Source organism: Haliaeetus albicilla, chromosome 8, assembly GCF_947461875.1.
Source record: "Haliaeetus albicilla chromosome 8, bHalAlb1.1, whole genome shotgun sequence".
Taxonomy (NCBI): Eukaryota; Metazoa; Chordata; class Aves; order Accipitriformes; family Accipitridae; genus Haliaeetus; species Haliaeetus albicilla.
The window spans coordinates 36,767,561-36,779,880 of NC_091490.1; the positions used below are offsets into that span (position 1 = coordinate 36,767,561).

The following is a 12,320-nucleotide window of genomic DNA, read 5'->3' on the forward strand; positions in this document are numbered from 1 at the left end:
ACTCTTGCAAATCTGTTGTGGTCACAAATAATGCTTTTGCTGGCAGAAGGTAAACATACCCTTTTAGTGGTTTTCAGCTGAGGATATTCTGTGCCCTTTTCTGAATTAGTGGCATTGTACCAATCTAGAAATCTTTTGAAATGCATTAAATGTTTACCTTTTAACTAGGGGACAAAGCCTGGGCAGGAAGGTGGAGTCGATCTTGGTATAGAAACTATTCAGTTTGGAGCCCCAGCTTCCAGTGGCAGTGACAATGAAGTTGGCCCTGTACTTTCTGAGAAGTCTGCTGACAAGCTGCCAGAACCAAAAGAGCAAAGACAGAAACAGCCTCGGGCTGGACCCATCAAAGCACAAAAGGTAAAAGATCGTATCTTCAGTACAGACTTTTAAACTTAAAGAAGTTCAGCCAAAAAGAGGTTACAAATAATGGAATAGAATACTCATTCAGTTAGGGCTAGACCTATAAATATTTCATTCACCTTTTATATTTCTTAAAACAATCAACAAGTTGGTTCTTGGAGAGAAGATGGGGAATTCAGTTCAAGGAGCAAGTGTAAATAAACAGCTTCCTGGCCCAGCAGAGTTTATCCATTGGTTCTGTGTTTGGAACAAGGGATGTTGCTAGAGCGGGGGTGGGATTATGGATTTGCGATAGCTTTTTGGGGAGACTATGGATGTGGTAGAGTGTTTTGGGTTTGTTTTTTAGTTTGGGGTTTTGGGTTCTCTCTTGAGCTTACTTCACTCAGACTTTGAGAGCTGTTTTGAAACAGGCATTCTGTTTCTGCCCTGGCTGTATTTCCAGTTTCAGTAGTTTTTCCTGCCACCATGCCTGCCTTGCCCTCCTCTAAATGATGCGTGGTACCCTGCTTAATTTTGTAGCCAGATTACCAAGATGAGTAATACATCAAGTAGCAGGAAAAAAGGGAGGAATGTTAGAGCCACTGATTTAAAGTCTCAAATTCAAATGCACAGATGTCTGGATAATTAATTTTTTTACAACTGATCTAGGAAGACTGGATAGGTAATCAAACTTACCTCTATTTAAAGTGTATTGGTTGCCCTCCAGCGATTTAAGGGCTCCATTTGATTATCATCTTTTTGTATTTCTGTTGTTACCACTCATAAGGAGTAACACTTTCTCCTCCTGTCATTTAGATTACATTTAGTGATCTTTCACATTAATGAAATGTACTTTGCTCTTATTTCTACCTCCAGTGCTTACTTATCTGTGCATTGCTAGCGCTCAGCACCAGCTTCTTACTCCCAGAAAGAGATGGTTATAGCAGATAAACATGGCTGGTGACTTAGAGAACCAGCTGTTTCAGTCCCTCTTGATGTCTGAGATTTGGCAGCAGTCCTGATGTAATTACAAACCTTTTGTCTTTCTAGAAGAGTGGGTGTGTGTTTGTTTGTGTTGGTTGTGTTTGTGTTGGGTTTTGGTTTTTTTTCAAAAAAAAAAAAAGCTGAAATCTGAAGGTGCAGTCACATGTAGAATGAATTTAACTTCTGCTACATGAGGCACTGAGTGTGCTGCAGTTCATGGGTTTTATTGCAAAATATAAAACCCATACAGCAGAGAAATATGCAGTAGTTAATACTGCTGGTGAATTGTTGTAACCCAGCACATTCAAAACCCGTATCTCTGATATACTAGCAGCAGGCCTAAAATTGCCCCCATGAAATCACTTAAAGATACTGAACTCTAAAGTTAAATAGAGAGAGAGAAAGAGTCTACTTTATACTGTGTAGAAAATTCCTTTTTTCTGCTTGGTTATAGCTATCAAGACTCCTGTAGATTTTGTTGAAAGACAAATGTGTGACTAAAAGGTAAATGCATTGGAGATTGACATTTTTGTGTACTCTTCTGAATGAGAGGGCTGTAATCCTTTAACTGTCTTAATGACAAAAAAAACCCCAACAAACAAACAAACAATTCCTACACACCCACCATGCCCATGGTGATATTGTTTGCTATGAAGTCTAAATACAAACTTATGTTCAGGATTGGAGGTTAGTATTGTTGAACTAATATGGGCAATGTAAGAGGAACATACTTGAAACAAAGCAATTTACCTTTCCAAGTGTGACCTTAAAGTGTCTGGAGGAATTTCTGCCTCTGTAAACTGTTAGAGCAAAAAATATTTGGGGTGAGGTGTGGCTGATGTTCCTGATTGCTGCATTGCAGAGCTCAGGTATCTGCTTCTACTGTTTTCTTTCTTCCCTCTGAAAGCTAGTCTCTGCTGGCCTCCTGAGGGTACCAGATACCTTTGGGAAACTCCACTCTCACCAAAAGCATTGTATTGTAAAGAGTCTTCATCTACTCCTGAAACAGCTGGTTTATATTTATAGAGACAATACCAGAAGCTTCTGTCTTTCCACTATCAAAGCTTAAGGAATAGGATTTTAAGGACTGCCTTTAAGGAATTACTGTGCTGCTCTGTAGTGAAATGGGCTGAGTAGTCTCAGCCAGAAAGGATATGGCTATTTAAACAGCAGAGCATTCAAGTTCCCCGAGGGTGTCTGCAATATAAGGCAGCACTTCCACAAAGGTTTTTATTTTTTCTGGATATCCCCTTAGTGCTCAATTCCTAGGGAAGAATGCTGCCAACATCCATACATGGAGATACCTTCAAATGAAGGTAGAGTCTTCTGTTTCCTGGGGCCCTGAATATTAATCCTGATTAATATTATTATTTATTATGAATATTAAAATCCTGATTCTCTGAATATTAAAATAACCTGTATGTATATGAAGTCTTGTGGCTTCTATACTTTTTTTCTGCTTTTCTTGTAAGGAGAGTCAAGCTGGCTTTCTTCTGTAGATTTTAACTAGATCTTATTTTAGTTGAACTCTACCACTTAACATAAAAAATGTATTTCTTGAAAACAACAGTTTGGATTCCTAGTGTTTAAAATGAATGCATTTCATGTATGTATTGCTAACTTAGTCTCAAATTATTTATCTGTTAGAAAATGCTTGCCCTTCAGGAAAGTTTTTTTAGATTTAAACAAAATTATTTTAAGCATGTTAGAATATTCTTGTGGGATAGGACATGGGGGGGAAGACATAACTGACAAGTTAACACTAACTTAGCTTCCAGACTTGAGTCCGGTAGAAAACAAAGAGTATAAACCTGGTCCTATTGGGAAAGAACGGTCTTTAAAGAACAGGAAGGTGAAGGATGCCCAACAGGGAGATCCTGAAGCACAGGAGAAGCCATCTCCCACCTCTGTCAGAAGTCCAGAACCTGTCACTACAAAGGAAACCAAAGCAGCAAGTGAACTGAGCACAGAAATAGGAACAATGATATCTGTGTCTGCTCCAGAGTTTGGAACAAACACAAAGGTAAGAAAAATACTGATAAATTACTGAGCACTATATGTAAAACATGATTACAATGATGTAATTGACACTTGGTTGCCTGATGGTGGTAGTTACCTGGACCGCAGAGCCCACTGAATAACAGATATGAAACGTATCAGTCCTGCTTGAATTAAACAGTTCTCCAGAAATGGTACGGAGACACGCTGTTTGTCATACCCCTGTACAGAGATCAGCTTGGAAGATTTTAAACTTCTTTGCTGCCTTATGAATGTGAAAACTCTTTCCTGAGCCTTGCTGTGGAGAGTGGCACTGGAGCCTGGTATAGGCAGATTCTGCAAACTCAGATATATGTGACATATGTGAGATGAGTGCTTGACTTTCAGCAGAGAACTGAAGTAGTGTGTGCGATCATTGGCTGAGTGCATGGATGACCTGAAGCTGTGAATTAAGTGCTGTTCTGTGAAAAAAGAAATCTCTAAACTAGGAATATGCTAAAGCATTGGATAAGACTTGTTCAGTTTATCTAAAGGGTCTGTATGTCAGCTCCTGTTGGCTTGGATATTGTCAAGATATCCCTTGCAGAACTCCTTCAGGATGTTGAGGACTCATCATAGTTGTCTGCATGGAACTCCCCTGACTTCTTTATAACTGCTCAACAGTGAGATGGTGACCTGCTGGCAGGATTCATTGTTCTACAACTCAGTTCTTAGCTGTGGTACATTGATAGCACCGGTTGAAAAACATTCACAGAGGCGCTCTCCTTTCTGCCTAAGGACCTGTGTGTGTACTGCCCTCACTATGGTAGTGTTGTGTCTTGAGCAAGAACTATGGTTGTTACCTCTCAAATGTAAAGAAACCATGCAGCTTGAGTAGCTACTAGTTAATAGTTACACCTGCTTTCGTAAAGGAAAAATGCTTCTTGTACATTTGTAAAGTGGTTTTATGAGTTTAGACTCAATTTTGTTGCATGCTGTCCCAATTTGCCTTTTCCTAGTCTTAAGCAGAAATTTTCTGATGCCATTTAGGAAAAATGATCCTCTGCAGGAGTTACATAAGTTGCTGAAGAGTCTGAAATGCAGATCACTCACAATTTATCTTTGTCACCTGCAATTGGCAAAAGAAAAAAAGACCATTTTGGCAGTTTATTGCTGAGGTGTCATGCAAGCAGAAGATGCTATCTCAGTGAAGTCTTATTACAGAGCAAGCGTTAAGGAGGATATTTGTGTCTGACATAGTAGCTGCAAACTTGAGTTTTTGAGTGGAAGGGCAAATACATAAGGAAATTCGGTGCTGGGATTTCTCATCCTTGCTGGCAGTTTCCATCTTGCATGTGGATGTGAATGGTTTATGTTGATACCAGAAACGGTTAAAGTTCCCTTCTGGTATGCAGAATCAGAAGTGTAGAGGCATAAACACCAGCTTGCTCAAATATTTTTAAGAAGGCTGTTTGTATGTGTGTCACATGCTTTCTCACTGTCTGTCAAGCTCCTGTGACCAGAGCTCAAGATAAGAGGAGGCACTTCTTCTAAGCCACCTACAGAATAGGAAACATATCTTTGTTGATTACTCCAGGCTAACTCAATATGGACTAGCTCTACTAAAATCAGTGTAATTTTGTCTCTACAACTGTATTTTTAAAGTATGAGATCTTCAAAAGGGGAGTCTGAATTTTGTGCCTTTATGGCCTTACTTAAACATGGGTTGCCAAGGTTCTTTGAAGTATCACAGTATTAAAGCACAAAGCTTCTGTCTTCTGGAGGGAAGACCAGAGTGAAAGGAAACTTTCCAGTTGTGCTGGATATGAAAATTCCCCATAGTTTCCTCATTAAGTGGTTGATAACAGAGGCATTTAATAATTGGCCTAAATATTTCTGTCTCAACAGTTCCAGGTTGCTTTTGAATTCCTTTGTCATGAGTAGTTCCCGCGGCATCAGTAAATTTTCTAGGAAAGGGGCGGTCATATTTTATATTTAATTCTCTGGAAGTTGAACCAACAACCTGCAGATTTATTGGAGAGGATAAGCTTCATCTAGATTTTGCAGGAATAAACCAGTCTTGCTACTTTTTAAAGTGGCTTTTAAAATGTCTTCAAATACTGCTCCAGCCCTGGAGTTCCTATGCTGTTTTGTATTGCAACTGTTTTCTTCTTGTCTTTGTACTCTTTCCATTGCTCATTAGTGAGGAAAGAAGTGATGACATCGTTATTCTGTTGTGTGAATGTCAGATGTTGAAATTTTACCAAATGTAAATGATTTTGACACTCTTTAATGTCCTTCTCAGACACTACTACTCAGCTTCCAGGAAGGCACACTTTGTTTAGTGTATTTCATGATTTAAATGTTTGTAAAAGTCAAGCCAGCTGTCCTCCTTCAGAAGCAGAAGCTCTGTAACGAGTACCCCATCCATCCCAAAACAAACATCTTTGTAAGAGCATGTGCATTTAATCATACAAGACTGTTTTACCTTAGAAACTGTATAAATATAAATCAATTCATACGGGTGAGATGTTTAAATTCAGAACATAAGCATGATGCTCTGAAGCAACTGCAGCTGTTTCTCTTGGGTTTTGCAGTATTTTTGGAATAAAGGTGATCTGATGGTGTAAGTCTGAGTTGGGCAAGACACCTTACCCATTGCTTTTCCCCACCCTACCATCTCTAAAGCTTTGAAGCTTTCAAATCACAGGAACGATCAATAACTGGTTATAGACATGGCAATGAAATGTTTGCACAGGTAGTTGATAACACCTGCGTGCTACAGAGCTGATGTCTGAAAGGACACAGTCTGTACTTGAGAATAAATTTTCAGTATCTGACAAGCTCTCTGGTTTGAGTGATTTACGTAAATCAGGAACAAATCAAATAACTAATGAATCCCATATGTACCCTGATTCTTTATGGCAAGGTCAACTCTGAGGTCTGCCTTGTCCTTTTGTTCATAAAGTCACTTCAGGTTTTGTGATCTCTTCTTTTTGGGCAAAGAAGGTAGTTATAAAAAGTTTGCCTGTTCTTTTTCTTCAGGTATAAATAACTTGTAGATAACTCCAAAAAAGCATGTACAGCTTTTTGCTCTTGCTATAATTACTATTACTAGTTTATTATAAAGTAATCAGTTGGTTTCTTCAGTAAAACAGTTGCACAGGAGAATCACTTTAATTGAATTACAAAAGCTTCTGGTGATAAGACATATCTAACAGAGATTCCTAGTCTTAATGTACCAGTAAATGAAGGATGGTGGTTAACCTACAGTTTATGGAGTGGTGTTCTTACAGCTAAAGCATTGTCTTATCTGCATGTTCAGCATGTAACTCATCCTTGTAGGATGGTTCAGCATTGCGTATGTACTTCTAAGGGCACCAGACTTGATATAGTGGGGTTTTTTTAATTCTAGTGAAAAAGCATTTTTGTGCTGTGAGTTTCTGAAGTGAGAAAGCTAGCGATAGTCTTGATCTAATTTCTTTTGTAAGGAATTTTAGTGCTGAGACCCTGTAAAATTTGCATCCAAACCTTGAAGGAACTTTAATAATGTTATATCCTCTTTCTTAATGCAGTAAAGCATCTTAGAAAACCAAGAAGCCAGTTAATTACTTCATTCGAAGGACATTGTGATTAAAGCAGCCTCGTGTGCTTGCCTTGTTCTACCTTGGGTTAAGGTTACCTATTGGAATCAAATATAAATGCGCAACTTGCAGTTTGGTAGTTCAGATTGTGGGAAACGTATATCTCATATTTCACCAGTTTAACAAGTAAAAGAAATAACTAAATGGAGAAAATAGTTCTCTCTGTTTCCTTCGTAAATACAAAAATAAGTCGATGTGCACATTGTGTCCTCTCTCTCCTCATTATGGTTTAGCTTGTTGTCCTAGTCTTTTACCAAAATGAGCTCATCTTTTTAAGGAAGATTCTTTGTTATTTGCCAGTTAGTATCTTAATGCTTTAATTGCTCTTTTAGGAGACATTGCCATAGGCTTGAGGAGTTCATTGAGTGTGCACTTTTTTTAATAGCTTATCATCATACCAGTTAGATGCAATTAAACAAGCATTATGTGGTTTGTGCCTTCAAAATCATTGTGTTGGCAAGTCCAGGCACTCATCAACAGTTCTGTTGCTAATCTGTCCTTCAGTTCATTCTTGGTGTTGGGTTCCATAAAAATGATAGAGCCTTTTCTGGGCTTCAGACACGTAAAACTTTGGAGTTTGCAGTGCTTGCTGGAGAGTGGATCTTGGGTAATTCAGGGTCACACCTCTGGGTCAGGTTCTGATAACGCCTGTTTGCCTGTCCAGAATATGCTCAGTAGATACCCAGTGACAAGAACTAAAAAACAGTGCTGAACATGGCTTCACAGAAGTACTAGTGTCTTTTTTTGTTCATTGTAGGTTATTCTCTAGAGAGCTGGCAGTGTTATCAATGGGACACTTCCATCAGGCAATTTATACCTGCAACTGCAATAGTCATTGGCTACAGTTAGGTCCATGAAAGTGGACTTTGTTCATTGAACACATTACAGTCCACTTAACTGTGACAAATAAGCTTCAAGGAAAGCCTCTGGGTAGATTGGAAACTTCATTCCTTTTCTTCCTTGAAATAACTGCCCAGTGCAGAAATCGGGACGTAGGCTTCATCATCCAGAGAAACTGAGTCGTGTGACTTTCAGAGACAAGACTTAAAGGAAAGAAAATTGTTTTGCAAATTGCAACCATCCCTATGTGTTCTTTTTAATCTGGAGGGCCTTACTGGTCATAGATTTACCCAAGAAATTTCTGTATGTATTTAAAGCTACAGAAAGCTTTCAGCTAATACATTTTACTTTTTAAATAGGCTAAAAGTGCCTACAGGTAGCTAAAGCATCTTGGGTGACAAATGATAATTGGTTACACCACCACAGTTCAATATGTCTAGTACCCAGGCAGTACATCCCTCTGTATATTCTTGCTTTACAGACTGTATTTTGACTTGTCTCCAGATATACATTGTGAGGTCATGAGGCAAACTGTAATCTCCAAAGAATTCTTCTGACCTCAGTAGCAATTCAGCAGTAAGGATTGCTGGACATGCCTTCCAAGAAAAAACTGATGTGAAATTCTAATCTTCTAGTGCTTGGTGAGCTCCTCCTGTAGAAAGGGTAACATCTGTCCAAGAAATTTAAATCTAATTTAGGTAAGGGAGATATTTTAATGGAATTATTTTTCTTCACAGGAGTCTGTAACAGACTACACTACACCTTCTTCTCATCCTAACACAGTGGCTACTAGCAGTACAAAAATGGAGGAGACTTTGGTGACGAACGTAAGTCTATTGCAGTGATCATTGCAGTGATCGTCTTGACTTTGAAGACAAGAAAATATTTTCACACTTCTTTAAAGCACAAAATAGTGCCTTCAGTAAACAAGTCACTAGGGTTTCTTTCATGTTAACTAGCTGTGCATTATCCAGTAATCTTACTCTGAAGGACATTTGGTTTGATTAGTGTCTGTTCTGGAATTCTTCAGGTATTTTCTTGTCTTTTGAACAACCACAATGAGCTAAAGAGCACAGAAAGTGGAGAAGATGTTTCTAGGGACAATTCTAAAAAAGCAAGAATAGGCATGATGAGGGAATGTGCTCTTGGCAGCAGTTGGGACTTGAACCTGGTACCAGTAGCAAAGCTCTGTAGGTGAGTTTGAAGAAAGGCTTTTACAAACAAAGCAATTTTGAACTCTAGCCTGAAATCACAGCAACTGCATGTAAAGGGAGCAGCTTAATCGTTTCTGAAAGCAGACAGCAGACTTTCAGTTGTTATGGAGATTAGATGTTTGCAGTCCTCAAAGCCAATGATCCTGACTGAGTGTGGTGTAGTGATTGAGAAGACCTGCTGGGTTGTGACTTGTAGCAAAATCAAGTTTGTCTTGAGTGTGCTGGGATGTCAGGGAACTTGGATCTTGTGATTTTTGTTGTTTGAGTAGCAGAAATAGAATTAGTTCAGAGTTGAGTCACTTGTTGATTGGGGGAAGAAAGAATCCTAGTAGGATCTCATGTTTTTATGAAGATGTCTTGTGAATTCCATCTAAGAGATGCTTCTCAGCTTACTGCAGCATCCTTTAATGCAGTTTTGAAGCAATACTGGTTGAACTTACTCTTCTGCTGGATTTTCTGGTGGTGGTATCGTTTGTGCCTTTGGTGGTTAGTGTGAAAGACTGAATCATTTTGTGTTAATGATGTTAGTGTACACTCCCCTGTGGTGTGTTGCAGTTGGATTTCCAACACAGGAAATAGGGGCTCCTGGCCACAAAGGATCTGTGGTATCACCTGCTTCAAAACTTCAGTATCTCTGTCTTTTTGGATTAGCCTTATCTCATCCAGTGGAAGTCCAGGAGCTGTGGTCTGAACGGAGAAAGAAATGGTTAGAAGTAATAGACTGGCCACTGCAGTATTTTTGATGCATTTAATTTGAAACTTCTAGGAAACCCATCAGTGTTTTCTTAGGCAAAGATAGCAATAGCATTATGTCAGGTTTATTTCCTTAAGTTCACAACTTTAATCTTTTGAAAGAGAAGATAACTGAATTCAGTTATAGGATGGCAAATCTGTTTTGGTTTGTTTCACGGTCGTGTGACTTTGGAGATACGTAGCTTCCTCTTTTCAGAAACTGCATCTCAGAACTCAAGGTCATGAAGCCCCATGTACTGTATTGGTACAAAAGGGGACAAACTTGGCTTGGGAAGAATTTTTGCATATCAGTAAACTGAAATGGTACTTTAAAGTAAATCCCAAAGCAGAAAACTGGTATTTGTTTATGCAGAAGACATGGACACTTGAGAACCTTAGTCTTCAGCCTCTTAAAGAGAGATGAGAAGCACCTCAGCACCTGCTGAATGGCCTTTCCCCGCCTACCAAATTTTCACCTGATTTTATCAAAATCTCCCTGCCAATGCTCAAGCCTTGAAGAAATTGTAGCTCACTTAATAAAGCTTGAGCTTTGCTTTTCTGGGGCTTTTGTAGTAGACGTAGTTAGAATGTGATGTGTGTTGCCTGCCTTTCAGGTGCCCCTGCCCCACACCCTTCCCCTCCCTAGGAGGGAGACTCTACAACAGAGCTCCAGCCTAACTCCAGTTTCTCCCGCTACCGTCGACCTCACCCTCAAGGTATGTACAACATCCCTCTAAGGGTCGTTTTCTTGCATGCAGGGGAAAAAGTTAATGGAGAACTTGCTGGTGAACCTTTTTTTTAGAGCCTTCCTTTGTTTCCTCTGCTACACTGCTTTTGCATATAAACGGATGGCTGAAACAAAAGACTCTATCAAAGGATGCATTTAAATTATAAATCTCTAACCCCGTTTTGCATTAACACTTGGCATCTCAACCAATCTTGGCTCCCACCACCCTGAAAAAAAAGATCCTAGCATTTTAGCATTGTACTGTAGTGTTCATGACAAACCATCAGAATCTGACTGAGGTTTTTTGAAAGTTTAGCTTAAAGTAAGTTGCTGGGTTTGGTATTAAAGGCTGTAAGGAGTTGCTTGGTAAGCCGAGCTTGATTTCTTCTTAGCTGTAAGATTTGTTGCAGTGATAATGTGATTTTGAGTTGGATGGCTAAAGTTCTAAATAATGAAATGTAGGTGGTGTGTTGGTGTCTGTGAAGGGCAGTTTGATCAGCTAGTCAGAACGTGTTTTGTTGTGCTATAAATGTTCTGTTGTGTTCTGCTCTCCAGTGTAGAGCAAGTGTGTAGAATATTTTGAATTATGTTTTCTCATTTTGTTGGATTTTGGACTGTGTGCATTGTATAACTCACTAACATAGAGTTGGGCTCTGGCTTTGCTACTGTATCTTTAGAAGTATTTGGTCTTTTTTTTTTTTTTTTTTTGGTGTCCTAGATCTGCTCTGTGATTGTGACTACAGGTGACTGAACTAGTAGAAATATTGTTGCTGCTTTTACTATTAAGGAAGAGTGGTGTCTTGGTTTCTCTAAATTTTTAAAAGAAGAAATGAAACTAGGGATTGAATGCAGAACTAACACTTTGGAGAAACTCGCTTGTCAATCCCAGTGAGACTTGCGTCTTGCTGGCATGGTTTGACAGCTGCTTGCTCATGTTCTCTACAGATGATAGTTATTAATGATCTCTTGTTGAATCTTTGCTTTTCTTTTGTTAACGCTTTATTTCCTGAAACAAATGTAACATCACTTTAAAACAATAGACCAGCAAAAATGGGGAGAGGGATGGAGAGGGACAAATAATTTAACAAAAATCTGGTTTTCTATTGCATTCTTTTTACATAAGTTGCCATAATCTGACTTTCTGGCGCCCAAAAGCATTTTTCTAAAATAGCAGTCGCTAACTGTTTAGCAGCTGGATACCTGATTCACATGTAATACAGGTAGGAACATTACTGTAGCATGATGCTGCAAAGAATGTGACACTGCTCAGTTACGAAGCAAACTGTGGTGTTTGTGTCATTCATCAGACAGTTTATTTTTCTGCTGTTCTGGTGTTGGTGATTTGATTGCTTTCTCAGTGGATGGTAGATCTTGGATGTGTGCTAACAAAGTATGTTGAAGATCCATGTTTTGAGGCTGCCTTGAAGAACACTGACCAAAGTCTGAATGGAAAGGCATTTGGAAGCAGCTTTGCCTCTAACTTCTCTATTCCAGCCACTGGAGCTCTACCTCCTTTTTGCAAATGCTGAAAGCAACAAGCTTGTTTTGAAGCGTGCACTGAGACTATTGCTTTTACAACAGGCCTTCTGGTCCAGACAGAGCAGAGCTGCTCTTTATGTCATCCTCTTCTATGTAATCCTTCCTTCTTTTAAAAGATACTTTTGGGGCAGCAGAGAGGAACACATTTCCTTCCTTCTCTTAAAAGAACAGAATCTCCAGGCTCTGCCTCCATAATGAATAATCCTTGCACGTCTTCTTTCCTCTGTCCCCTATCACAGAAAGCTGTCTGTGAGGAGGCTCAGCAGGGGAACTCAGCCACAATTGCTTCCACTACTTGGCATCATTCTGAAGGTGTAGGTATAA

General features: G+C 39.2%; 1 protein-coding gene across 14 annotated transcripts in view; it reads left to right on the plus strand.

The window, feature by feature from the left end:
• Positions 1 to 12,320, plus strand: part of PRRC2C (proline rich coiled-coil 2C) — a 57,892-nt gene that overhangs the window by 26,185 nt on the left and 19,387 nt on the right. For 10 of the 14 annotated variants that reach the window (XM_069789824.1, XM_069789826.1, XM_069789823.1 and 7 more), the window contains exons 20-23: positions 169 to 357; positions 3,095 to 3,346; positions 8,522 to 8,611; positions 10,345 to 10,446. In XM_069789824.1, the coding sequence (XP_069645925.1) occupies positions 169 to 357; positions 3,095 to 3,346; positions 8,522 to 8,611; positions 10,345 to 10,446 (633 nt within the window). The remainder of the gene's footprint in view (positions 1 to 168; positions 358 to 3,094; positions 3,347 to 8,521; positions 8,612 to 10,344; positions 10,447 to 12,320) is intronic. The other 4 variants (XM_069789834.1, XM_069789835.1, XM_069789832.1 and 1 more) reach the window with 3 other exon arrangements.